The sequence below is a fragment of the Octodon degus genome, unplaced genomic scaffold (genome assembly GCF_000260255.1).
Source record: "Octodon degus isolate 3935 unplaced genomic scaffold, OctDeg1.0 scaffold00033, whole genome shotgun sequence".
Lineage (NCBI taxonomy): Eukaryota > Metazoa > Chordata > Mammalia > Rodentia > Octodontidae > Octodon > Octodon degus.
The window spans coordinates 14,793,300-14,819,694 of NW_004524609.1; the positions used below are offsets into that span (position 1 = coordinate 14,793,300).

The following is a 26,395-nucleotide window of genomic DNA, read 5'->3' on the forward strand; positions in this document are numbered from 1 at the left end:
CCGGGTCCCGGGCCGCCTGAGCGGGCAGGGGGCGGCGGCGCGGCCCGCTGGGTCCGGCTGAATGTGGGCGGCACCTACTTCGTGACCACCAGGCAGACCCTAGGCCGGGAGCCCAAGTCTTTCCTCTGCCGCCTCTGCTGCCAGGAGGACCCGGAGCTGGATTCGGACAAGGTGCGCCCCGCCCTCGGGCCTTCGGATCCCCTCGTTCCTCCTAGGCTCCGCTCCCGAGTTCTGGGTCGCGCTCCTTCTAGGCAAACTCAACTCAGAATGGAACCACATCGCCCCACCCCCATGCCTGGGTCCCGTCGCTGGCACCGGGAGCTGCAGAAAGCCCCCTCCCCGTTCTCCTCATCCTCGGGCACACCCTGGGGTTTCCTCTGACCTAGCCCCTCGTTTTCAGGGACTCCTTCCTCACACTCCCCACCCCTCTTCTATATTCTTTGCTCCTCTCATCCTTTTCATTGCTGGGGGGTCATGTACATCCAGAACTGGGTCAGAGTGAGCCAAGGTACCTTCGTAGCTTGGTCAGACTTCCTCTAAGAATCCTATGCGAGTTGGGTGAAGTCTGGGTCTGAGGGTGGCTTCCACCGCAGCGGAGAATGCTGCTTGCGATGGCGCTGCTTTCCGCAAATCCTGGTCCCAGACTTTCTGAGAACACTTACTGTTTAGGTCCATATTGAAATCAAATGCATTCCGGGGTGTGTGTGTGGGGGGGATTTATATTTGCTAGTGCAAATCTGGGCTAACCAGTTAAGGCTAAGGAAAAGTAGAGACCAATGATTGCTATTGGGCAAAATGCGTGATTGCTAAGCAGAGTTAAAAGGTGAGAAAACACCCTTTTCCAGTTTGAACTGTTTGATTTTTTTTTTTTTTTTTTTTTTTTTACTTTTACAGGCTCCTCTTAGTTCCCAACTTAAAGGCGCTGACGGCAGCTTGTGCCATCATTTATCCCATACAGCTCTCAGCTGGTTACATTGCAACAGAGTTGGAGCTGCATAAGCATATGTTGATTTCATCTGTTCTGTACTAAATTCAAATTGATAGAAACCTTCCCTAACTTCAGAGATGCCAAAATGCTTGCTTATAATGAATTATTTTTGTATACCCCAAATCTTCCATATGTCCATATAAGCCAGTTTCTTCCTGTTCCTTTTACTGTAAAGATGAGTAGGATTGAAGCTGCCCAGAACCAAGTCCTGGCAGTACCATACATTCTTTGAGCATGGAGCTGCAGGGTGTGAGATTACAGCTGGCAGTGTAGACTCCCACTGATGTTGGCCTTGAGCTCAGGAGCGTTGCCAACTGAACAGAGGTTTTCTTAGAATTAGGAATGTGGTTCAGGGGCAGTGGAGAAGTCAGTGTGTTGGTTTCAAGCAAGAATTTAAATTAGGAATCTACAGCTTGTTTTCTTTCCCTTGTAACCAGTGTCCCACAAAAGAATGTTGGCAGTTGGCCAAGCAAAGTTCAAGCCAGTAAATAAATGCCTAGAGGATGGGCATGACTGTGCATCTGTGACGGCAACCTGAAATGAGCCAGAGCGGAAGGTGCTTAGGGCTAGCCTTCTTGCCAGTAGTTTCCAGTAAGCAAATGTCTAGCAAAACTTGCCCTCATTAAATTTTTTGTAGCTGACATGATGCTAGCAAAAGGGGAGAAACCCTCTTCGTTTCAACATGCTCCTGAGCACACCATAATGATACCCCTGTGCTTGGTTGGCAGGATGAAACAGGAGCCTATCTGATTGACAGAGACCCTACCTACTTTGGTCCTATCCTAAACTACCTCCGCCATGGGAAACTCATCATTACTAAGGAGTTGGCAGAAGAAGGTAACAGCCTTGCTGGCACTGGACATTTCAAATTTCAGGTTGCTTAAAGGTCTTCCATGGACTTGAGTTTTGAGATTTTCACTGGGCTGGTGTTCTGGTGTACTACAGGTTAATGAAAGTGAGCAGAAAGCCTCCAGGTAGCTAGTCTTGTCTGAGAGAGCCAGGCTGAAGAGAGCTCCGTAGGCCTCTGTTCAGCCTTCTTAGTGAAAATTAAGGTGGGTAGCTCAGCTTTGCAAATAACGTTAGGAGTTTTTTCAGACCTGCAGAATCGCCGTAATCCTTTTTAAACATTTGCTTGTGTGCTAGCAGTGAATGTCTGTAGCCTGAAGCAGTATATACCTCTAACATTCAGTTATTTATATTTTCGGTGTTAGTTTGAACTTGCTCCTGTACAGAAAAAAATAATAAAGGATTGGCCTCGTTTCTTTTTAAGACTCTGGTCTCATGCTTCCCTGCAATTTTTCCTGCTGACCTAATTCATTTTCCAGCTCATTGTCAGGTGTGTTATTGGATGTCTTATCTTTTTGGTTTGTAGGGTATTTGGATTTAAGTAGTCCTTCAGAAAGCTTTGGCTTGGTCTCACGGGAGGCATTCAGTGGAAGATTGGGGCTCTTCCCTAAGTCTTGGGTAACCTGTCTGGGTGCCTGAGCTCTGAGTAAGAAAGCTTGCAATGGCTGAGCTTGTTACTGGAGTGACTGCAAAACAATTCTTGTCCAACCGATAAAAGAAAGAATTGTGCTCGCTGTCACACACTTCCTCGCTAGCTCTTGCTCTCCCTTTTTTTTTTTTAAACGGGTGGGGGACAACACCCCTGTTTAAAAAAAAAATAACTGGGAAACAATTATTTTTAATCCTTTTTTTTTTTTGTATTTTAGGGAAGGGTCTACGGGTGTTCAGGGTCTCACTACATCAGACTCAAGTGATCCTCCTGTTTATAGCTTCTCAAGAGTTGGGATTACAGGTGTGCGCCACCATGCCCAGTCTCAGTCACCATCTCGGTGCGCCCCAGGGGTGGGGCCGGCACAGCAGGCCCAGGAATGGAACCCCCAGCCCCTGCGCCTGTGCTTTAATCTGCTGAGCTATTTGGCCAGCCTTGAATCCTTTTTTAAAAAACAAATGTTAAATGCATACAAAAGTAACAAGAATCATGTAAGCTCCATGCATCCTTCAAATAGTTTCAGCAACCATAAACTCATGAGTTAACCTTTTTTGATATTTTTAATTAAAAAAACTATTTTTAAATAATTCCACACTTAGAAGGCCAGAGAGATAGCTCAGTAGAATAAGTGCTTGCCTGGCAAGCACAAAGGCCTGAGTTCAATCCCCGGTTCTGGGGGGGGGGGGGGGAATATATATATATATAAAATTCCAGACTTACAGAAAAGGGCAAGAATAGTGTAAAAATCTCTTGAATAAGATTTATCAATTCTTAACATTTTTTGTCATTATTTACTTTATCATTCATTCTTGGCCTGTTCTTCCCTCCCTTCTCATCCTTTCTTCTTCCTTCCCTCCTTCCTTCCCCTATAGTTTCTATTTCTGAGCAGTTTGAGACTAGATTGCAAACTTTATTCCTTAACTTTTTTTCTTAATATTTTTGTATGTCTTTCCAAAGAAAAAGATGTTCTTATATTACCCTACTATCAAAAGTCAGGAAATTTAAGACTGTTAGATATTTTTATCTGTTGTTTATATTACAGTCTTGTGATTTTTTTGAGACATGGTCTTGCTGTGTAGTTGTAGCTGGCCTTGAATTTGCAGCAATCCTCCTCTCTCAGTCTCCCGAGTGCTAGAATTGTAGGCATGCACCACAGTGCCCAGCTCAGTTGCTGTAATAATGGCCATTTTAGCAAAAAATTTTCCTGGTACAGGACCACACATGTCCAAGCTGTCCTAAGGCCTTTGATTTTATTTAGCATGAGAGTCTTTTAGTGATTGCCTTTTATGCTGTTTAATAAATATTCTACTAAATTTGACCCATTCAAATTTATACGCATATACCTATTCAGCAGTCCTTTTGAGGGCAAACTGGGTAAGAATTAACAAGCACAGGAGGTGTCCAGTGCTTCAGAACTAGGTGACATATGGGAAAAGTGTCCTGCTGATGATGAGCAGGTGCTGAGGAAGCAGGAGGAGTTGAACAGGGAGCAGAGCGGGCATGGTGCTTGACTCACACTCATGGGCAAAAAGGTCCTCCGTGCGCCCGAAGCAGCAAAGAGGGATTTCCTAAATTCCCTAGGCTAGATTTGTACTTGAAGAATGCAGTTTTTAGTAAGCTTCCTCTTGCTGTTTTTCTGGTGAGCTCACACATCCCTGACTACAGTCTGGTCCTTGTCGTAGGCGTGCTGGAAGAAGCAGAATTTTACAACATCGCGTCTCTCGTGCGGCTGGTTAAGGAAAGGATACGAGACAATGAGAACAGAACTTCACAAGTAAGGTGTTTTGAACTGTTAACAGGAAAACCACACGAACAGGTGTGATGTGAAAAGGGCGCCTGCCCCCTTAGAACAGGAGGTCTGGACAGCTGGTCTGTGCTTAGCCACAGTTGTTCAGAAGGAGGAAATGGAGAAAGAACAACACAGAGCAACCTTGTATTCTTTCACAAGAAAGAGTTTGTGATTGTTCGCCATATGGTGGTGGGAGGAGCCCAGGCCATTCTAGAGCCAAAGCGCTATTCTCTCTATTCTCTCTCACTCGGTGTCTGTCTCCCTCAACATGGAGTTCAAAGAAGGTCTGGCTCCCCCCTGTTCATTGGCCTGTAATAGGGCCACCCTTTAGCACGTGATCTTGTCACATCCAGCTCCTGGGAGCCATTTGAAAGCACTTGCGAATCATGCCTCTTTACAGCTGTAAAAGCTTCTCTCTTTATCACAGTGTCTGGATTTTGATACTAATAGTGTCCTATTCCTTTGAGGGAAGGAAAGACGATAGGGCACACTTAGCTTGATTTACTTACTATTCATCGTGTGTTTGAATGGCCACTGTCTGTTATTTGGATTCTCTGAGTAACAAGATAATGTCCTTGTCTCCAAGAATCTTGAAATCTAGCAGACAAAAGAGACGTTCCCTTTCCTGTGTTTAAGAAAAAACAACTCGTGGCCAGTCAGAGTGGCTCACACCTGTAATCCCAGCACTTTTGACGGCTAAGACAGGAAGGTCCTAAGTTCAAGTCCAGCGTAGGCAATTTAACAATTTAGTTAAGTCTGTCTTGAAAACTGGAGAGGCAGGCTAGAGTTGTAGCTCAGTGTAAACGCCTGGGCTCAGTGCCTAGTACTAAAAACAGGAAAGCGCCCAGAGCTGCATGCAGTAAGTAAGGGCAGAGCTGTGCTCCACTGTGGTCGTCTGTCTTGTGTCACCTTTGCTTCTTAACCCACCAGATTCTGGTGGTGGATGCTACCTTAGCCAAAGCAGAGGACTTTCCGGCTGTTAAAAAGAAGGCAGTAGTTTCTCTTCAGAAATGAAAATAGTGCCTTCTTCTTTCTCTGTTAGACATCATATATCAGTATGTTTTGGCTTAGAATGGAATATGTGGGTGAAAACCTGACACCGCAAAAAGTGGGGCCTTCTATGCACGTTAACTACTGCCGCTTTCTTGACATTAGCTTCCTGCAAAGATGGAAGGAAGACTCATTCTAGAGCCAGGCTTGGTGGCACATGCCTATACTCCCAGGCAGGAGGGTCAGTGCTGGCTTGACTCTAGCCTGAACTACATAGCAAGACCCTGCCTCAAAAAAACTAAACAAAAAGAGAGAGTGCTTATTTTTGTTCACTGCTGTAAGGTTCCTTGTGAGTGTTCCAAGATGAATTTGTAGACTATGAAACGTGGTAGCAGCTGGTAGGGTGTGGTAGGATTGCCAGTCTTTGCCATTTTTTATTTCATGATATCTTTCACTGTTGTAGATGGTAAATATATTAGACGTTTTGGAAATGTTTTATCCTAAATTTTCTCCTTTCTTAAAAAGTAGAAAATAAGTAGAAATTTTGATAGTACTGTGAGTTACGTACTTTGAAGCCATTCAAGCATGGTACCTGAACATTCTCTGTTCTTGCCATCCACTGATTCCTTGAGAGCAGTACAATATTTTTGTTCAGTGACTGTAATTAAGTTAATTAGTTCTCCAGATACCAAAAGCTGTGGAGTTACACCCAGTTGGAAGCTTTTTGTTCTAGGAATGTCAAGGCCTTTCTGATGTTCCTTGATCTTTCCATCTGTCTCTTATTGTGAAGCTCCATGAAATGTATTTGATGTTCAAAGACATCTTCTTTTGCCCTTGTTCCACATGGTTCTGAGATAACATTGGCTGTGTGGATTTCCAGCTGTTGTCTCCTGTAACAAGTGAAGCACAAGATGTGGGGCTCTTAATCCAGCTTTACTGTCATCGCCTCTTATCTTTTAGTGGCTGTCATCATCTGACCTACTGTGCTGTCTCTAAGAACCTTCTTTATTTTTGAGACAGGCTAGGGGCTGGGGAGATGGCTCAGTGGAATAAGCGCTTCCCTGGCAAGAGCAAGGGCCTAAGTTCAATCCCCAGTTCTGCCAAAAAAAAAAATAGAGCTCAGGCTGGCCTTGAACTCATGGTGATCCTCTGCCTCAGCCTGGATGCTGGGATTGCAAGCCTGCAGCACTGTGCCTGGCTGGGAATGCAGACAGAAACCAAATATTTACTTTTTATTATACACACTTCTGAACAGGAGTTCTCCTGTTTAATGCTAAAACACTTGAATGTAGCATCAGAGAGGATAAAAATAACTTGCATGTTATAGGATTCCAGTTTACTATATTAATATAGTGTTCCTGTAATCATTTCTAGCAGTCTCATTAAAGCAAAAGGGATATACATCACATATAAATCACTTTAGGAAAAAAATGTGACTTTCAAAAAAAAAAAAAATGTGACTTTCTTCTGCAAAGTAACTGAGGAAATGGATGAAATATCTGGTTTGTCACATGGTTGCGCATATAATTTATTCCCCTGAAGTTGAGATTTTATCCACTGATTCATATTCTTTTTTTTTTAAATATTCTTTTTTAAAAAATATTTATTTATTTATTTTGTGTGTTTGTGGCCAGCTCAGCCCACCAGGGGTCGGGGCGGGCTGGCATGTGGTGCTGGGGGATTGAACCGCAGTCCCTGTGCTTTGCTTATCTTAGCTTGTTCTAAGTAGGTGCTTTAGACCACTGAGCCATCTCACAAGCCCTGATTCATATTCTTGCGCCTTTTTGTCCTTTCTTCTCTTAGATTTTTTTCTTTTTGTGACAGGGTGCTGTTACATAGTTCAGGCCAGCCTTGAGCTCACTGTGTAGTCCCACACTGACCTTGAACTCTTGGTGTTCTTCCTGCCTCAGCCTTGTGAGTGCTGGGATTACAGCGTATGGGGCCACGCTCAGCCCCCTTGGATACTTTTTATTGGGAATCCACAGTGCAGTTTATGAAGGAAGCAGTGAGAGTGGTGGAGCCTGTAGTCTGTGGCCTCCTTGCTGCTGCTCTTAGTCGCTCTTGATTATTGCAGGGTCCTGTGAAGCACGTGTACAGAGTCCTGCAGTGTCAGGAGGAAGAGCTCACGCAGATGGTCTCTACCATGTCCGATGGCTGGAAATTTGAGCAGGTACGTTTCTCAAAGCGAAGAACCCAGAGCCTCATCCCAGGGCCACAGCTCCTTGAACAGTCAGGTGGGTATGGGGGCCAGGCGTGATCCATCTCCAGGTCATGGGAAAGAGCGTTAGTCGGTACGCGATACATGCTCAGTGGTGTGCAACAGCTGGGGAGAGGAGGGAGGAGAACCACGTCTCCAGCCTCCAGTCCACAGCTGGAGTGCAGCAGTGCCCCGGGAGCCAGCCAGCTTTCTGGGTTTGAAGAGCCTCAGTTTTGGTTTCCACAAGTGTTCTACAGTGCATCCCTCAAATGACTGGGATTCAGCAGGCAGCCTTTCTTCTCACAGGGTCAGCTTCATTCTGAGAGTTTGTATAATCTACTGTATGTGCCTGGTGACTAGGTGCACTGTGACGGGACCAGGCCAGGTAAAAAGTGTCATCTCTCATCCTTCTCTCCATTTCGGTTCTTTTAGTCTTGTGCTTAAGCTTGAGATTAAAACAGAGTTATCCAGAGTCCCAGTTTGATTGTGTTCTTCCATAATGTGGCAGAATTGTTCAATTCTTTTATTGCCATTCACCCATAGGCAGGCTAGGGGTAAATAGAAGGAACCTGGTTTTATAGGAGTGTCGCCTATTGGATACACTGGAAGAGGCCAACTAAGCAGCAGGGGAAGCTTGCTTTCTAAAGTAAAGTTACAGCTGGTACGTAGGGATCAGCTTGTAGATCGCAGTTAAAGCTGCCTCTCTTGCCTTAGCCAGTGCCAGATCATTCCTCACACTGGTCTTCCACTACAGAATCGGTCCTGCCTGTCTGACAGCCTGGTACTCCTTCATGTGTAGGTGGCAGAATATGCCCGGGGTTTATTGCCCTCCAGAAGGATTCTTTCCTGATAGAATCTTAAGCAAAGGATACTACATATTTCAAAAAAATAAATGAAGGGCTGGGGACGTAGGTCCGTGACATAAGTTCCTCGTCCTGAGTTCAATTGCCAGTACTGAAAAAGGTAAATAAGTATTTTTTGTAAAACCAAAGGGCAATTTCTTTTGTCGCTTTCTCATCTTGTTAATATCCTGTGGAAGGCTGAATTCTGTTCTTCGTGTATTTGTGGTACAGATGAGGAAGTTTGGCTTGGTTAGCTGAGGGGCCTGTTGCCCAGGTAACCAGCACTGGTCTCCCAGTTTGAGGCCTTGCATGCTTGTGAGGACAGCCTCACCGCCAACTCAGCTTCTCTTTCTGTATGTGTTTCCTGTTTAGAATTAGTAATGAGCTCAGGTCTCTAAGGGGTCTGAAGGGGCAGCAGCAGACAGCTTTTGATAGCTATCCAGTCCTTTTATTGGGGCACTCCAGGTCCTTCTGTGTAGCGGTCTCCTGTCTAGGAGCCCTGCTTATAGATGACTCACCACTGTGTTTTGGCTGAAACAAGTATCTGTTTTTATTTGCAGAAATATTTTGTAGTACTCATTCTTATTTTATTTTGTTGTTGTTTGGCTTTTTTTGTTGTTGTTGTTTGTTTGTTGTTTTTTTTTTGTACCAGCAATTGATCTTAGGCCCTTGTGCCAGCCAGGCAGGCACTGTGCCACTGAACTATATTCCCAGCCTGTGTAGTACTCATCTTTAACAGAGGGAGAGGGCCAAGGATATAGGCCTGCAACACAGTACCTGCCTGGCAAGCATGAGGAATTGAATTTGGCTCAGTTCTCAGTACCAAAAAAAATGGAGAGTGATTGAACAAGTGCTTGGGTGAGAGGACGGTGGCAGGACTCAGAGTTCTTGCGGAAACCTCACTAACAGTGTCCTTCTGGGTAACTGAGTTCCAGAGAATCCTTCATCCCTTGAGGAGTAAAAGCACGAATTCCAGACAGAAGGAAGGTGTGATTGTGTGTGGCACTTGAGACTTTGCTACTTACCTGGTCACTATCTTCTTTTGCCAGCTGATCAGCATTGGATCCTCATATAACTATGGAAATGAGGACCAAGCAGAATTCCTCTGTGTTGTCTCCAGAGAATTAAATAACTCTACCAACGGCATTGTCATAGAGCCCAGCGAAAAGGCAAAGGTAAGAAACTATTTTGGCCAGGTGTAGTGGCATGCGTAGTCCCAGCATTTGGGAGCCTGCAGCAGAATGATCCCCGTGGGCACAGAGCTACCCTGTGCTATGTAGCAAAACTTTGTCTCAGAAAACCAAAAAAAAAGAAAACAAACTTCACAGCTGGGTCGCACTTCTAGCTCATTTGTGTCCAGGCCCCCACAGCATTGCCCTAACTGGTGCCCATAATCTCCTCCCTTCCTCATCCAGTTTTGTGTTTCCGCACTGTCTTGAGTTACTTTTCTCTCGTTGTTGGGACAAAATATCCAACATCCAAAATTAAGAAACAAAAGATTTATTTAGCTCATAGTTGAGGTTTCAGTCCATACTTGACTGGGTCCAAGACAGAGTGGCACAAGGCAGAGGGCAGCAGTTCATGGAGGCAGAAAACAGCAAAGAGCAAGAGCAAAAGGGAGGAGTAGTGGCAACCCTAGCAACAGAGAACAGGTCTGTCTCCCTTATGTTGGATTCAGGCTGTCTGCCCCAGGCGGGGTGCAGCACTCACACCCACAATCCTAGCACTGGATCATGAGTTAATCACAGACTTTAGAAGTCCACCCCATAACTGCATGGGGCTTTGGGGGGCCAACTAGACACAAACCAACATCCACTTTGTATGTTTTTACTGCTGGATTTAAATCAAGATTTAGGGAACCATGAAAGAGCTTTTTTGGTTAGGAAACATGAATGTAAAAAAGATGGTTTTTCCAGCCTCTCTCAAGTCAGTAAAAAACAAAAAGTGAGCTGAGAACATAGCTCAGTACATAATTTCAAGTCAGGGACTGTAATGCCCTCTGCCTGCCTTTGCTCTCCAGAATTGCCTTTGCTATTCTAGGTATCTTCTGGTTCCAAATGAATTTTAGGATTCTTTTCTCTAATTCTGTGAGATACGCTGTTGGAAATTTGATGAGGATTGCGTTAAATCTGATTAATAATTTTTTTTAATGAGCAGAATATATTTACTGGGGGAAAGCAAGCTCCTATCCTGAGAGAGGGACAGGAGGGGGACCCCCATGGGTTGTCACCCTAATTAACAATTTTGGAAGTATGGTCATTTACACTATATTGGTTTTTTTACCAAAGAACAGGGGATATCTTTCCATTTTCTGATATGCTCTTCAATCTCCTTTTTCCGAGTACTGTAGTTTTCAGTGTAGAGGTCTTTTACTTCCTTTGTAAAACTGATTTCTCACTGTTGTGAAAGGTATTGTTTAATTTCTCTCTCAGTTTGTTATTTATGTACAGGAAGACAATTGATTTTTGAGTGTTGACTTTGTATTCAGCTGTGATACAGAATTTGGTTATTAAATCTAGGAGTCTTTTAGAAGTTTTGGAATCTCCTATGAGCAGTATCATGTCTCCTGCAAATAATGTTAACTTAATTTCTTCCTTTCCTATCCTTATTCCTTTTCTTTCTATTGTTCTAATTGCGCTAGTTAATGTTTCCAGAACTATATGGAATAAGAGTAGTAATAGTGGACATCTTTGTCTTGTTCCTGATTTTTAGAGTGATGTTGCTGTTGGTTTGTAATAGATGGCTTTTATCAGATTGCGATAAAGACCATATATTCCAATTTTCTGTAGTGTCTTTATCATGAATGGGTGTTGGTCTTCATCAGATGCTTTTTTTGCATCAGTTAAGATGATCATATAGTTTTTGTCCTTGGCCATGTCAATATGATATATTACGTTTATTAATTTGCATATCTTGAATCACCTCTGCATCCCTGGGATAAATCCTACTTGGTCATGATTTATGATCTTCTTGATGATTTGCTGCATTCTGTTTGCCAGTATCTTTTTGAGGAATTTTGCATCTATGCTCATTAGGGATATTGGCCTGTTGTTCTTTCTCTTTTTGGTTGGATCCTTCTCTGGTTTTAGTATCAGGGTAGTGCTTGCTTCCAAGAATGAATTTGGAGTATGTATTGCCTCCCTTTTAATTGCATTGAAGAGCTTAGAAAGTGGTGATATTAGGTCTTCTCTAAATTTCTTGTGTAATTCAGCAGTGAATCCATCAAGGTCTGGGCTTTTCTTTGTTGGTAAATGTTTAATTACATCTTATTCAATTTCATTATTTCATTGACGGATTGGTTTATGTCTTCTTGATTCAGATTTGGTAATACATATGTAGGAATCGTTTCTTCTACATTTTCCACCTTATTAGGGTACATTTTTCAGAGTAGCTATTGATGATCTTTTGTTTCTCCAGTGTCTATTGTGATTTCACTCTTTCATTCCTAATTGCATGATGAGTCTTTTTTCCCCCTATTTTGATATGCTTGTCTATTTTATTTTGTCTTTCAGGAACTCTTTGATTCATTCATTCTTTGTATTCTCTTAGCCTCCATTGCATTAATTTCTGCTCTGATCTTTACAATTTCCTCCCTCATATGAGTTTTGGGTTTGACTTGTGTTTCTTTTTCTAGAAGTTTTAAGTTAAATATTAGGTTATTTGAGCTTGCCTTTGACATGGGAAATCATCACCATGGATTTCCCTTATAGTACTGCTTTCATTGCATCCCTTATGTTCCGGTGTGTTATACTGTCATCATTGTTTAATTGTAGAAATCATCTCATTTCTTTAATTTCATCTGTGCCCTGTTGGTTGTTCAGGAGGCAGCTATTTAATTTCCATGTGTTTATTAAAGCTTTTTGGTTTGTTTTGCCATTGATTTCCCTTATCATTGTACTGTTGTCTGAAAATATGCTTAAGTTAATTTGCATTCCTTTGCATTTACTTAAGCATAGAACATGCTCATGTTCTATGAACTAGTATGTGGTCTGTTTTGGAAAACATCCTGTGTGTAGCAGAGAAGAATGCGTATTCTGCTGTTGTGGGGTAGAATACTGTAAACAAGTACTAAGTCTCTCTTTTTTATTTTTTTTCTTTTTGAGACAGGATCTCTCTATGCAGTCCAGGCTGGTCTTAAACTCACTTTGTAGCCCAAGCTGGCCTTTAATTTGCAGCCATCCCCCTTCCTCAGCCCCTGGAGTGGTAGGGTGACAGGTGTGCGACACCACACCCAGCCTGCTAAGTCCATTTGTTCAAAAGTTTGGTTCAGTTCAGGTATTTCTTTGTTGCTTTTTTTTTTTTTTTTTGGTCTAGTTGACCTATTTATGACAGTGGGTTTTTGAAGAAAAAAAAAATACAAACGTATTAGTGCTTGTTTTGTTTTGTTTTTTAATTTTAGAGAAGGGTCTACAGGGTGTTCAGGGTCTCACTGCTAGATCAGACTTGTAGGAGCTGGGATTACAGGAGCACGCCACCACACCCAGTCTCAGTTGCCATCTCAGCATGCCCCCGGGGGCGGGGCCAGCAGGGCAGGCTCAGCTTGTTTGATTTTTCATGTCTGCTAATATTAGTTTTATATAGTTGAGTGCACTGGTATTTGGTACATGTATATTTTTTATTGTTATCTCTTCCTCTTGGACTGTTTCCTTGACAAGATACAGTGATCTTCTTTGTCAACCTTAATCAATCTTGGCTTGAAATTCTCTTTATCAATAATTAATTAGACAAAGCTACCCCTGCTTTTTTCTGGGATTCTGTCATATAGAGTATTGTTTCCATCCTTTGACTTTCCGTCTGTGGATGTCTTTTTCAAATAAACATGTTTCTTGCACGCAGCATATTGTTGAACCTTGCTTCTTGATCCATTGTGCCAGTCTATTTCTTTTCATTAGTGAGTTGAGACCATTTACATTGATGGTAATAACTGACACGTGTTTGCTTATCCTTATCATGTTGTTTTTCTGTTGTTCACTCCCCCCCTTTTTCGCCCTCTGTTTCTTTGCCTTGCTTGGTGAGTTCATTCTCTTGAGGTTCATGGAGTTGTAGTCCTTGGTATCACTGTCTAGAATGTCCTTCAGAATCTTTTGGGAGCTAGTTTGGTGGTCATGGAAGTATCTTATTTTTCCATCAACTTTGAAAGATAGTTTTGTGGGATACATCAATCTGGATTTTAGGTTGTTTGTTTTAGGGCTTGAAATTCTTCACTCTAAACTGTTCTTGACTTGTGTTTAGAAGTCTGCCATGGCTCTGATGGGCTTTCCTATATAGGTGATTTGGGGTTTTTTAAATCTCTAACAGCTTTTAATATTCTGTCCTTGTGTTGAGTTTCTGGAGTCTTGACTACTATATTGCCTTGTAGATTTTTTTGATCATGGTTAATGGGAGTTCTTTATGCCTCATTTGTCTGTGTGTCAAATTCGTGTTCCTTTTGGAGTATTTTTTTTCTGCTAGTCTGTTAATAGGGTTCTTTGGGTCACTTGCGTTATCTTCTACTTTTTCATTGACCTCAGTCAATCTTGTTAGTCTTTTTTGCATCATTTAGCAGCTGTTGTATTGATTTTTTTTTTTTTTTTGGTTCCTTGCTATTTTGAAGAACTCTTTCTTTCCATGATCACTAATCACAATCCTGTCTTCTGTATCTGAGATTCCGTCCTCACGTTGGCTTGTTCTGCTGCATGTGCTTTCAGTGGAACTTTTAATCTCCTGGGTATCTCAGAACTTGCTTTATGATATTTGTAGTTTCCATCATTTTCCCAAATTGCTCTATTTTTTGTATCTTTCTCTCTCTAGAGTTATGAACATGTCTTTCATTATGGTCACCATCTCTGTAGTTATCTGAGAAATTATTTATGATTTGACTTTTTTTAAAGCTTCATTCATCTGCAACTCAGGCCCCCGTGCTTTCCAGGCAGGCACTTATTCTACTGAGCCGTCTCCCCAGCCCCTGTTACCACTTCTGAGAGTATAACTGGATAGCTTTCAAATTGTCCCACCTCATTGCCCCTCTGGGTTTGCCTTTGGTGAGCTGAAAGTCTGGGATTCCATCGTTCTGAAGTGTTTTCTCATTTTTATTTTTTAAAATTTAATTCCTGGATTGGTGCTTATAAATTGCTTATGGGAGGTACCTTTATTGCTAGTCTTTATTTTTTTATTTATTTATTTATTTTTTTTAAAGCTTTATTTATTTATTTGTGTGTGTGGCCAGCTCAGCCCACCAGGGGGCGGGGCTGGCTGGCATGTGGTGCTGGGGGATTGAACCGCGGTCGCCGTGTTTTGCTAAGCTTGTTCTAAGTAGGTGCTTTAGACCACTGAGCCATCTCACCAGCCCCTATTGCTAGTCTTTAGAGTCCTTAGGTAATGACTATTTCTCAGAGATGTCTTCCATATGTAGCTGGCTTTTGGGTTTTGAGTTGGTTTCAAGACCCCCTACGTCTTTGTTTACTGGGGATAGGAAGTTGCTACCTACTCAGCCCACCCTGGTTCATTGGCACTAACCTATGGTATTTTTTATGACCATTACCCAATCTCATCTTAGAATACCAGGAAGAACAACTGGTTAGAACAATTACGTTGGGCTGGATTATAACTCATTTGCATAGTGCCTGCCTGGCCGACTTGAGGTCCTGAGTTTGATTCTTGGTACCCCCTCCCAAAAAAAAAGAGCAATTGTGCCCCCTTGGGTAAAGTAGTACAATCAGCAGTAACAGCCTCATACAAAACCTAGAAAATGACAACAAGGTAACTATTAATTTGCTTCCTTTAACTGTATGAACTAGATTTGTGGTTACATAACAAAATGTAAAATGAACCAGAAAATGATACACAGCAAATGTGCCCTCGTGGTAATTTTACTGTCAGGGGAGAAAATTTAAAAAGGAGTTAAATGGAGGGCCAGCCAAATAGCTCAGTGGATTAAAGTGCCTGCAAGCAGGAGCAGGGGCTGGGGGTTTGATCCCCACCTGCCACACCAACCCTGCCCCTGGGGTGCACTGAAATGGGGCAATTGAGACTGGGCATGGTGGCGCACGCCTATAACCCCCGCACTTGGGAGAACCACTCATAGAACCACTGAGTCCGATCTAGTAGTGAGACACTGAACACTGTAGACTTTTCTCTAAAATACAGAAAAAAATAAAAAGGAGTTAAGGGGAAAAAATAGAGCAATAGAAGATGAAAAGATTAGGAGTAAGGCTGACTGCTTGTCTTGCTAAGGAGACTGAGGCAGGAGGGTCACTGAGTTCAAGGCCAGCCTCAGCTATACAGTGAGACCCTCAAAAAAAAAAAAAAAAAAAAAAGACTGGAGGACAAAGATTATACAAACTTTGGGAAACTTGCGAAGAAGACAAGGGAAATACAGAAAAATAAAAACAAGAAAAGAACAGGCCAACAACAAAGCTAGAAATAATGTTCAGATATATAAAAATAAGAACAATCAAGAAAAAAGAAAACAGAACAAAAACAAGAAAAGAGAAAGACTAAAACTGTCCACTTTAAAGCATGTCTCTGCTGTCACTGGTAGACAACATAGGCAGACAGAGTATGAATCTGTGTTGATTAGTCGCAGCAAGTCTGCACCTCTAGTTCCCCTGAAGTTCAGGCTGGTTTCTGGCTGGAACCCAGTTTGTTCAGTGTAACACTCCATGCCTCCTGCCAGCGTGAACTCAGATCCATGCCATCTTCATCTCAGCTCCTTGACCTCCTGCCAACTTGAACTCGGCTCTATTTCACCTCAACACTGGGAGTCGCTAGATGGACCCAGCCTTCAGCTGTTCCGACTTCTGAGCTCAGTTGGCCCTGCTCAAAGATGACTTTGGGTTCCGTGGACCCACTTGCCCCTTCTCTTCCTCATCCTGCCATAGTCCAGCATCTGAACACCAAGTCTTAGAGAGGCGTTTGCCCTGCCCCACACCACTCTATCACATTCCCCAAAGTCCCAAATTTCAGGTTCTTCTTGTTTGAACAAAGAATTGGATGAAATAAACAAAAGTCAGTGGCAAAGTTTATTCAAGAAAGGATCAGTGAAGAGTGAGAGAGAAACTGAGGTGAGCTTGGACCAACTGAAGAGAAGAGGGTGAGAGCCAAGGTAAAGCTTGGGCTGTCATGTAAAGTAATGATAGCAGGTGACACTGTTTTGAAATCATTTTGTTTTTGTTTTGCTTTGTGTTTTGAGACGAGGGACTCACTATATAGGCCTGCCTTGAACTCATTGTGTAGTGTAAGCTGAACTTGAATTCATGATGCTCCTCCTGCCTCAGCCTCTCGAGTTCTGGGATTATAGAGGTGTACCACCACAACTGGCTTGAAGTCAATTTTTAATCATTTTTGTAATGGAGTTTTAGGTCAATTCTATTATAATTAGATAATATATTCTGATTTAAATCATCCCCCCTTATATTGGGGATTAAACCCAATCCCCTTGCAGTGAGCTACATCCCCAGCTGTTTTCTTTAAACTTTCTATTTAGAGACAGGGTCTCACTGTGTCAGTTTCCCATTCTGATCTCAGACTTTGAATTCCTTTGCTTCAGCCACTGATAGTGCTGGGCTGACAGGCATGTACCACCATACCTGACTCTGGGGAGGGTCAAAACTCGGCCTTCCGTGTGCTCAGCATGCGCTGTGGCACTGCGCTGTGCTCCCATCCTCAGGGTCTTTCCTCCCCTCAGCAGGCTACTCAGACATCTCAGGCTTCTCCCTTGTCCTCCACCTGCAGATTCTTCAGGAGAGAGGATCTCGAATGTAAGCTGAGAGTCTGAAATTCCAGAATCCTGAAGGATAGCAGAGGGATCCAGCAGAGCAGTTCTGTGAAGTCTTGTGCGCGTACAGTAACCGAGCTACTGCAAAGCAAAGCTGAGCCTGGTCCTTGGTGAGGATGTGTTCTGGTCAAAACCAAAGGACCCCTCTCCCTTGGGGTCCCCAGGACAGATGTACCTCTGGCTGTAGATCACCTTTGCAGAAGCCTGCTTTTGTTTGCTTAGCCAATATTTTGACAGATTTTTGATAACAACAGCTGGGCTGGGTCCCCAGGTGGATCCTTTTGGGAACCCGGGTAAGGGAAGAATGGTCTGGCTCCTTGGAAACATCCTAGATGTCAGAGAAGCTGGAGAGGAAGGAGTGTTGTCCTGAGCTACGCCCTCGTCTCTCCTGCGGGCACCATTTTGGACATTGGCAGCTGTTTCTGACCCGTTCCCTCCTGCTAGTTACCCTCCAAGGAGTGCAGAGAGGCAGCAGGTTCTAGCTTCCATGTGTCAAACTGAAGTTTGGAACAGAGGTGAGTCACCAGAGGATGCATACCGCTGTGCACAGAGCCTCTCCTCAAGGGTGTCCCTCACTGTGGTAGACAGTGGGGGGTACTGCTTGCATCTTGGGCACGTGCTACTCCCACAACCAGCTTTGCTGGGTGCCATGAGGCCTGGCTTGTCCCCAGGAAGGGGGTTGAGGCAGACAGAAGTGCCAGGTGGTTGGTGACTGCTATTGCAGCCTTATCCCCATTGACCTGTTTTCCCTCCCTGGCTTTTTAACTGGACCAAAGATAAAGGACTTTGTGGACCTTCCAATGGCTTGAGGTGGGAAAGGCTGTTTCTTTGGGAGTCGCCAAATATGTCAAGTTGCCATACGTAAAAGTGCTATTGTTTCTGTGGTGGTCTTGCAGATGCCCTCAGTGAGTGTGCTGTTCGTGTCTCTCCTTAGCAACCCTGCCTCACAGCACATTGGGTGACTGCACTGTGCCCAGCAGGGTGTGCTGGCAGGCAGGCAGAGGCCTCTGTTGTCTCTGATACCATCCCCTACCTCTTGAGATTTTTTTCCTGGGAGTGCCATGTTGGATCTAGTGCTGGTCTGACCAGGGTGTGGGGAGTTTGTACCTACATTTCTCCTCTCAGCACTTGAGTATTGGTGAGCAGTCATGAAGGCAGTGGAGCTGGAGCATCCTTTGTTTTCCGTAGACGGCGTAGACAGCCTTCTATAACATGGCCCATGGTAGAGATGGGGAAGGCGCCTCTGGGGAAGGCACTGCCTGAAAGCCGCCTTGGCCCAGGCACTCGGAGCCACCTTTAAAACCAAGCTCTGGCAGCTGCTCATCGGGCACAAGGGCAGTGATTTAGAAAGACTAGCGCCTACCATATCCTTTAGAGCGTATAACCTGACCACGCCCAGGAGGCGTACATCTCCTCCGGGATTCTCACACGTTTCCTCCTGTCTATAGAGTGGCATAGAAGCGTGGGCACGGATTCCTGCAGCACCCGCGCCCGGACGCCATTGTAAATGCACACGCTGGCACGTCAGAAGTCTGGCTGTGCCTGATGTTTTTACAGCTGTAACTTGTTAGTGAACTTCTGCTTACAGGAAGTGCAGTCCATCCTCCCAAAGGGCCATCGGCATCTCTCCTGGCATCTTACACACACACACACACACACACACACACACACACACACACACACACAAAGATTTAGGTGTAGTTGGGGAAAAGCAGAGACAGCAGGAATTACTAGTGTGCCTGGCATAGGACAGAGGACTTTGGAAGAGGGTGCACTGCTCAAGTGGCGTGTCGTCCTGCTGTGCGAAGCACTCTGCTGGGGCCTTGCACCCGCTCAGGTAGGTCCTTGAGCTTCCCTGGTCGCGCCGGGTGCTCAGCACGGAGCAGGGTCTGGCGGGGCTGCTGCCTTGGCCCCAAGCCCAGTTTTAGCACCGAGTTCAGTGAGAATGAGACAAGAAGTAGGCCTTGGGCAAGTTCCTCGCGAGTGCAGCGCTACCTTCACTGAACTCCCCGGGCCACCACAGCGCATCAATAAAACCTCTGCTGTAGAGCCCCCAGCCCGGTGCTCTGGGAAACCGGCGTCCTTCTGCCTGGTAGAGGTCACTGCTGAAGGTCTCTCTTTGCAGCTCTCTACTCCAGGAGTCAGAGGGTGGTTTGTTTTTTCAGGGTTCTTTGAAGTAGTTTTGTTTTCCAAGTTTGTAGATTTTATTTGAATATTGATTTAAACAAATAGTAGGGAGTTTGAATATTGACTTATACTTGGATAAAATTTTTTAATTCTCTTAGTTATTGTAATACAATTATGAAGATACTTTCAGTGGCCTAGGGATAATGCAAAGACTCAGCACTGCGACTCCTAGCTCTGCTCCCAAACAGCCAGGGCTGCAAACAGGGACCTCAAATGATGTTCAAGTTTTGAGAGCCACAACCCCGAAGACTGCACAGATAGGAGGGGGCACTGGAGGGAATTCCTCTTCCCGACAGAATCAGCCCCAGACGGCAAAAGTGGACAAACCCAAAACACAGCTGCCAGCTGAAAGGCAGGCTCTTTGCTGGGACGTATTTTACCTGAGTCTTCAGGATCCATGCCAGTGTTCTTGCGTGACAGCCTTCTACCCTAGGGAGTCTGGCTGGTCTCTGCAGAGGGACCCTCCTTCCTGTTGGTTGATGGATGTTACATGACCACTGACCCACATTCTCTGGCCCCCCAGGACTGCCAAGTGGGGAGTGTCTCTGCCTCAGGTCTGGGCCACCATCCAGAGTACTGAGCCAGCACCACCTCTGTCCTTTCTGCAGAACCTGGTCCTTCCCTGGGTGTGAGGTGGGGCCAGCTGCCTCTGAAGTGACTTGGTTTCTGCAGTCATTATTGCTCTTCCCTCTCAGCAAGGCATGGGGTGGAAGCAACAGAGATGCTGAGTAGGGCTAAAGGGACACCCTCGCCCTCCAGCATAGCCTTAGCTCCAGACCTTTGGGACCACAGCTGTCACTTGTGGGTACTCTTTGTTATTGTTCATGTGTCTGAAAAAGTCTGAAACGCTGTGACTTTTTTTTTTTTTTTTTTTTGATCAATAAAGATATGAAACAAATGTCTGACTATTGGTCCTCGAGCACATTTGCCACTACTGCCACTTCCCATTGATGAGTCTCAAGTGGGTCTCCAGGGATGGGCTTCCTGCGCTGTCCTCCAGGGTGGCTTGCAGAATCCTCAGGGCTGCTGCTAAACTGCCTGGGGGTGTTGGACCTTCTCCCTTTCCCTTCCTGAGTCTGAGAGGCCCCAGAGGGTGCTGAGGAACAGAAGGTGGGAACAGATGGGCTGCCCACCGGGGAGCTGGAAGGACAAGGGGAGGAGCATGTGCTGGTTCTGAAGGGAAAGAAATCTTCCTGGAAATGCGAAGTGACAAGGAACCCACTTTCTCTGCAAAAAAGAGGATGAAAAACATGGTAGCAACCAAAGTAAGTATTCACCACTCAGTACCAGGCAGGGGTGGAGCCTTAAAGGTGGTGGCGAACCTTTTGGACACCCAGTGCCCAGCTGCAACAAAAAGCCAGTTATTTCTCACAGAGTGCCAGTGGTGTAATTCAACCCCTATACTGAGCTTTTAGCTCAGAAAAACTCTCCAGTGCTTGGCTACTGATGGCATTTGGCTCTCGTGCAGCTGGAGGGCTCTGCCTGCTGCAGTGCGCAGGCCGTAAGTTTGCCGCCACTGTTTAGGGCAGCCTTCCCTGTGCAAGGCTGACAGCTGGGAAGATGAGAGGGCCACTCACACCCTGTATCAGTCAGGGTCCACTCACAAGACAACCTGGAGTAGGGCAGGAGGGCCACCACAGCCGCAGGAACTATAGGGTACAGCTGCTGTCTCCAGGATAAGAGCAGTGGAAGAGGCTGGCTTACAAGAATGGATCGGGGGAGGAGGGGCCTGAGAGGGAGATGGAAGCGGGTTGGTGCTGCCTTCTGAGAACTCCGGCTGCCCTGAGAACGGTGGAGAAGCTTTAAGAAATGAGCCCAATGCCCAGACCCAGCTGTTGCTCCCTCAGGGTAATGCTGCTAACAGTGCAAACGGGAAGGTTGCAGCAGAGTGTGAGGTGAGGTTGGGCCCGATCAGAACCAGCTCAACCCATCTGAAGGAAAACTCAAATAAGCTTGGTCTGCATACACTTGAACTTATGCACAATGATTAAGAAAAATGTATGCCTCCACGGGAGGAGATACAGCTACCCTTGGTAAAGAGAAGATCCCACTCGCTCTTCAGAATGGGCAGAATGTCCACTGTGCCCCCGCTGGCAAGCTGCTCACTGCCTACTTTTGGGCTACAGTAATTATATCACACGTGGCTATAAAAGGTTTGTTACCACTCGTTGGTGAGTCAGACGGCACCGGCTTGGTGACTGCTGTCCAGGTCTACAGGGCGTTCAAGATCTCACTATTAGATCGGACTCGTAGTGATCAGCCTGTTTACAGCCTTCCAAGAGGCTGTAAATAGAGACACACCCAATCTCAATTGCCATCTCAGCGTGCCCCAGGAGTGGGGCCAGCACAGTAGGCCTGGGGATCAAACCCCCTGCCTCTGCCCCTGCCCCTGCTTGCAGGCACTTTAATCCACTGAGCTATTTGGCCAGCCCTCAAAGGAATAGATTTGCAAGCTGTAAAACAAGCCTGGATTTCAGCCTAAACCCTGCAGTTCTGCATGGTAAGTGTGCGTTTGGGGCTGCCGGAGGCTCTGGGTACAACATCAGTTTTTGCAACAGATCACTGAGTCAGTGCAGTCATAAAGCCCAGGTGGCAGCCACACAGAGCTAAATTTTTAATGAGAATCGTAGGACATAGAGATTTTTCATCAGTAAGGCTCTCCCCTGGAATGAGCTGTGACTTCAACGCTGGTTTAGTTTCCCAAACAGGTTTCAACACTATGTAATTAAGTTGCTAAGCTATTTTTTTTACTTAACATTACTATTGCCAGGTGTGGTAGCACACACCCAGAATGCCAGCACTTGGGAAGCTGAGGCAGAACTTTTTTGAGTTTGAGGCCAGCATGGACTACATAGTGAATCCAGGCCAGTGTGAACTGCATAGACCTTAAAAAAAAATTTTTTTTTTAATTAAGAATATTGTTCTCTGTGAGCCCTTACCTGGTCCTTGTCTTGGTCCAAGAAGTTCATGTTTGTAATTTCATGGATAAGTTATCGGAATCTCAGCAAATTCCAATCTGCCACTTCCAGTACAACCCAGGGCAAGAACAAAGACACTGAGGCATATTTATAGTTATGGGGAGCCAAGGAGTCCTAAGTCTAGCAATGGTGATGGCTGTCCAGAACAAAGGCTTCTACCAGGATGGAACCTAGGTTTTATTCAGTCATGAAGGAGAAGTGGTTTAAGGATGAATGACTGAGAATTGCAGGAAGTAGGTGAGTACAGTGAGCTGGGCTAGGTAGGAGGCTTGCATTTATCTCTGTGATATGCAGAGAGAAGAATATGCAGAAAAAGAAATTTACATTATACAATTGAAATAGTATCTAATGTTTTGGGGTCCAGTGCTTCAGCTCTGGTGTGTAATCTTTCAAGCCCTAGGAAGTCACAGCCTCTGTCTCAAATCTCCATCCCAGCCAACAGTACGGAGCATTGGCTCTTCATCCTGTCTTGACCCGGCTCATACCAAAGAGCAGCAGGTGTGGGTTATCAGGGAAACACAGGGGCTGTCTTCAAAGACTACCCCCAGCACCTCGGCTAGATCAATATGCATTGCTTAAAGCCAGTTGAAGGGATAAGGAAAAGTCCTAGCCATCTCTGTACATATCAATACAAGAAAATAGGGTCAGGCACAGCCAAAATGGGGACAACTGCTCTTCTTTTAAAGAGTCACCTAGGTGGTCCTCCACAGGTATGCAGTGAAAATTTAATTCAATTTAACCAATTCTAGCTTTTGCTATTATGAGTTGTAGCTGTGTCTGCATTTTTTTCTTTTGTGCCTATTATTACCCCTTTTTCCCAATTCAAACTTTTTACATGAAAATCTAAACAACATATTACAATATTTTAATAGTAAATTAAAGCATTTAGACTGATAGTTTTCTCTTAATTATAGCTAATAGTGCATGTATAAAAAAATATAATGTAGCCATACATGATGGCACATGGCTATAACCCTAGCGTTCTGGGGGGCTGAAGCAGGAGGATCACAAGTTTGAGCTCAGCTTGGGCAACTTAGTGAGTTAGCAAGACCCTGTTCTTAAAAAATACAAAATGGGTCAGGAAGATGGCAGTGTGGTGAGCAACAGAGAAAGAATCGAGGAAGAGGAGAAGGAGGGAAGTGGGTCCCCAAGACCCAGGAATGATATGAAATGAAAATTGAAGTCCGGGGCTTTGGTGTTGTGGCCGTGAGGTTGAATTGGGTGCTGGTGGACTTCTGTTAGTCCTCAGAAACTTAGCGTAGCCACTGCCACCTTCTACTGTCCTCGCCATGTTCCTCACGCGGTCGGAATACGACAGAGGTGTGAATACTTTCTCTCCTGACGGAAGATTGTTTCAAGTGGAATATGCCATCGAGGCTATCAAGCTTGGTTCTACCGCCATTGGGATCCAGACATCAGAAGGTGTATGCCTAGCTGTGGAGAAGAGAATAACTTCTCCACTCATGGAGCCCAGCAGCATTGAGAAGATAGTAGAGATTGATGCTCACATAGGTTGTGCCGTGAGTGGGCTAATTGCTGATGCTAAGACTTTAATTGATAAGGCAAGAGTGGAGACACAGAACCATTGGTTTACCTACAACGAGACAATGACAGTGGAGAGTGTGACCCAGGCTGTGTCCAATCTGGCCCTACAGTTTGGAGAAGAAGATGCAGACCCAGGCGCCATGTCTCGGCCCTTTGGAGTAGCACTGTTATTTGGAGGAGTTGATGAGAAGGGACCCCAACTGTTTCATATGGACCCCTCCGGGACCTTTGTACAGTGTGATGCCCGAGCAATTGGCTCTGCTTCAGAGGGTGCCCAGAGCTCCTTGCAGGAAGTTTACCACAAGTCCATGACACTGAAAGAAGCCATCAAGTCTTCACTTATCATCCTCAAGCAAGTAATGGAGGAGAAGCTGAATGCAACCAACATAGAGCTAGCTACGGTGCAACCTGGCCAGAATTTCCACAGGTTCACAAAGGAAGAACTTGAAGAGGTTATCAAGGACATTTAAGGAAGAGTGATCCTCAGAACTTCTCTGGGACAGTTTTTGTTCTCCTGATTATCCTTAAATTTTATTTCCAGCTCTTGTTCCTTGGAGAATCTCCAGTGTATGTGCATTTTTTTTATGATGTCTGTACATAAAGGCAGTTCTGAAATTAAAAAAAATTGAGAAAAAAAAAAAAAAGAAAAGAAAATTGAAGCCCACAGGGAGAATGGAGAAACTTCAGCAAAGGAGGAGGTATCCGGCAGACCCTTCTTCTCCCTGAGTCAGGACTCTGCATGGAAGAGGAGGCTTGAAATTGCAGACCAGGTGACTGCCGGCAACCTCAGAGGCCTTCACAGAGAAGCACACCCGTGGAGCAGTGTGGTGGACCCAGTGGAGTGCTGTGGCAGGTGAGCTCTCCCACGCAAACCTCCACACCCTGAGAGAGGGCAGATGGCCAGGGGCCATCTTGGAGAGAGGATAACTGAATGTGGGACTTAGGGTGACTGCTGGTGCCTCCTAATGGCTCCCAGCTGGGTTCAGACCCTCAGTGGCCAGGACTGCAGCAGGCTGGGCTGGTGTGATTCCGGGCTCACAGCCTGAACTTCAGTGGAAATAGGCGGTAAGTCTTACCGGGATCATCCTCTAGCCCAAGGTGGGTCTGCTGCTGCTTTGCTGGGATTGTCATGGATCTTGCCTCTGCCAGTGTTGTCTATCAGTGGCAGCGGAGACACACCTTGAATTGGACATTTTTTATTCCCTTCTGTTTTATATTTTCTTTCTCTTATTTTGTATTCATTCTCATTTTCATATGAATGTGGACATGGCTTCTAGATTTTTTTTTTGTTCCCGTTCTGTTCTTGTTTCTATTTCTTCCTTCTCTCTTTCCCTCCTGTCTTCTGCCCCAGCTTCCCAAAGTTTGTCTGATCCTTCTTTGGCCTCCAGCCTTGCTTCTAATCTCTCTCTCTTTTTTTTTTTTTTTTATCTATTTCTCTATTTTGCCCCTCATCCCTTTTACATTTTTTTCTCCTAGGAGAGATTGAAGAGAGGGCAGGGGAATGGGCGAAGAATAATATCACATCCTGATACAAATTCTCTATGATGAATGTGATCATTATGTATATATAAAATGTACCAATAAAATCTGATTAAAAAATAATGATAAAAATAAATTCTCTGGCTGAGGAGATAGCTAAGTTGTTCTAAGTGCCTGCCTGGAAAGCACAAGGACCCAGGTCAATGCCCGGTACCACATGCTGTGCCAGCCCTGCGCTGAGCCAGCCACCGAAACCACATGTGGTGGTGCACACCTGTACTCCCAGCACTGCAGAGGCTGAGACAGGAGACTCAGTACAAGTCCAAGCTGCACAGCAAGACCCTATACCAAATAAATAAATAAATAAATAAAAGATTAAATAAATTTTCTCCCCTGAGGGTAAAATTGTCATATTGTGTGTTTATTTATGGCAAATGATTTTCTGGTTCATTTTAAATTTTGTTATATAACCACAAATCTCATTCATACCATTAAAAATAGGACATTAATGGTTACCTCACCCTGGTGGGCCTCCCTGGGCCCACTGAGAGGGCAATTGAGACTGGGTGTAGTAGCACATGCCTGTAATCCCAGTGCTTCGGAAGCTGAAAACAGGAGGGTGATTATGAGTCTGATCTGTGTAGTGAGACCCTGTAGATCTATACCAGATACAAAAAAAAAAAAAAAAAAAAAAAAGAGTTCTGCTAAGTACTCTTGATACAGGGAGAAAAACTGGTCTTGGATGGGTGACCTCCAAACATATAGGGAACCTCCAAATGACATAGGGAAAAACAATCTCCCGACCTGACCTGCATGAGCTTGGTTCTCTAAAAACCAAAGAATGAATTTTAGGAACAAACGGAGGTTATGAGCAGAATATATTTACTGAGAGGAAGAAAGCTCCTGTCCTGAGAGAGGGACAGGAGTGGAGGGGCTGAGCGGGTAATTCCCCCCAGGAAGTTGTCTCTTGCAGGGACTTTTATAGAGGAAAACCATATGGTGAGGTGGGTCTAAGGTGGTGGAGAAGACATGGGAACTTGCTTAGTTGGGCATGAGGTGGGACAAAACCATGGTCAACCAATGAGATTACAAGCACCATTGCTCAGGTAAAATTGATTAAATCCAGTAGCAAAAGGGGAAGCCAGTCACA

The 26,395-nt window shown here is 44.7% G+C and overlaps 1 protein-coding gene and 1 pseudogene across 2 annotated transcripts in view; both read left to right on the forward strand.

The window, feature by feature from the left end:
* The window catches only part of Kctd2 (potassium channel tetramerization domain containing 2), an 18,938-nt gene extending 224 nt beyond the window's left edge, over positions 1–18,714 (forward strand). Inside the window, 6 exon segments of the mRNA XM_023714110.1 lie at positions 1–171; positions 1,717–1,825; positions 4,166–4,257; positions 7,337–7,432; positions 9,351–9,476; positions 17,014–18,714. The exon segment at positions 1–171 is cut by the window's left edge and continues 120 nt beyond it. Of these exon segments, the coding sequence (XP_023569878.1) occupies positions 1–171; positions 1,717–1,825; positions 4,166–4,257; positions 7,337–7,432; positions 9,351–9,476; positions 17,014–17,043 (624 nt within the window). The 3' untranslated portion in view covers positions 17,044–18,714.
* A 4,722-nt stretch (positions 18,715–23,436) lies between these two features.
* On the forward strand, positions 23,437–24,398 carry LOC101585812 (annotated as a pseudogene). Its single transcript, XR_001117073.2, has one exon. The product of XR_001117073.2 is annotated as a proteasome subunit alpha type-5 pseudogene (transcript).
* Positions 24,399–26,395: the final 1,997 nt, after the last annotated feature.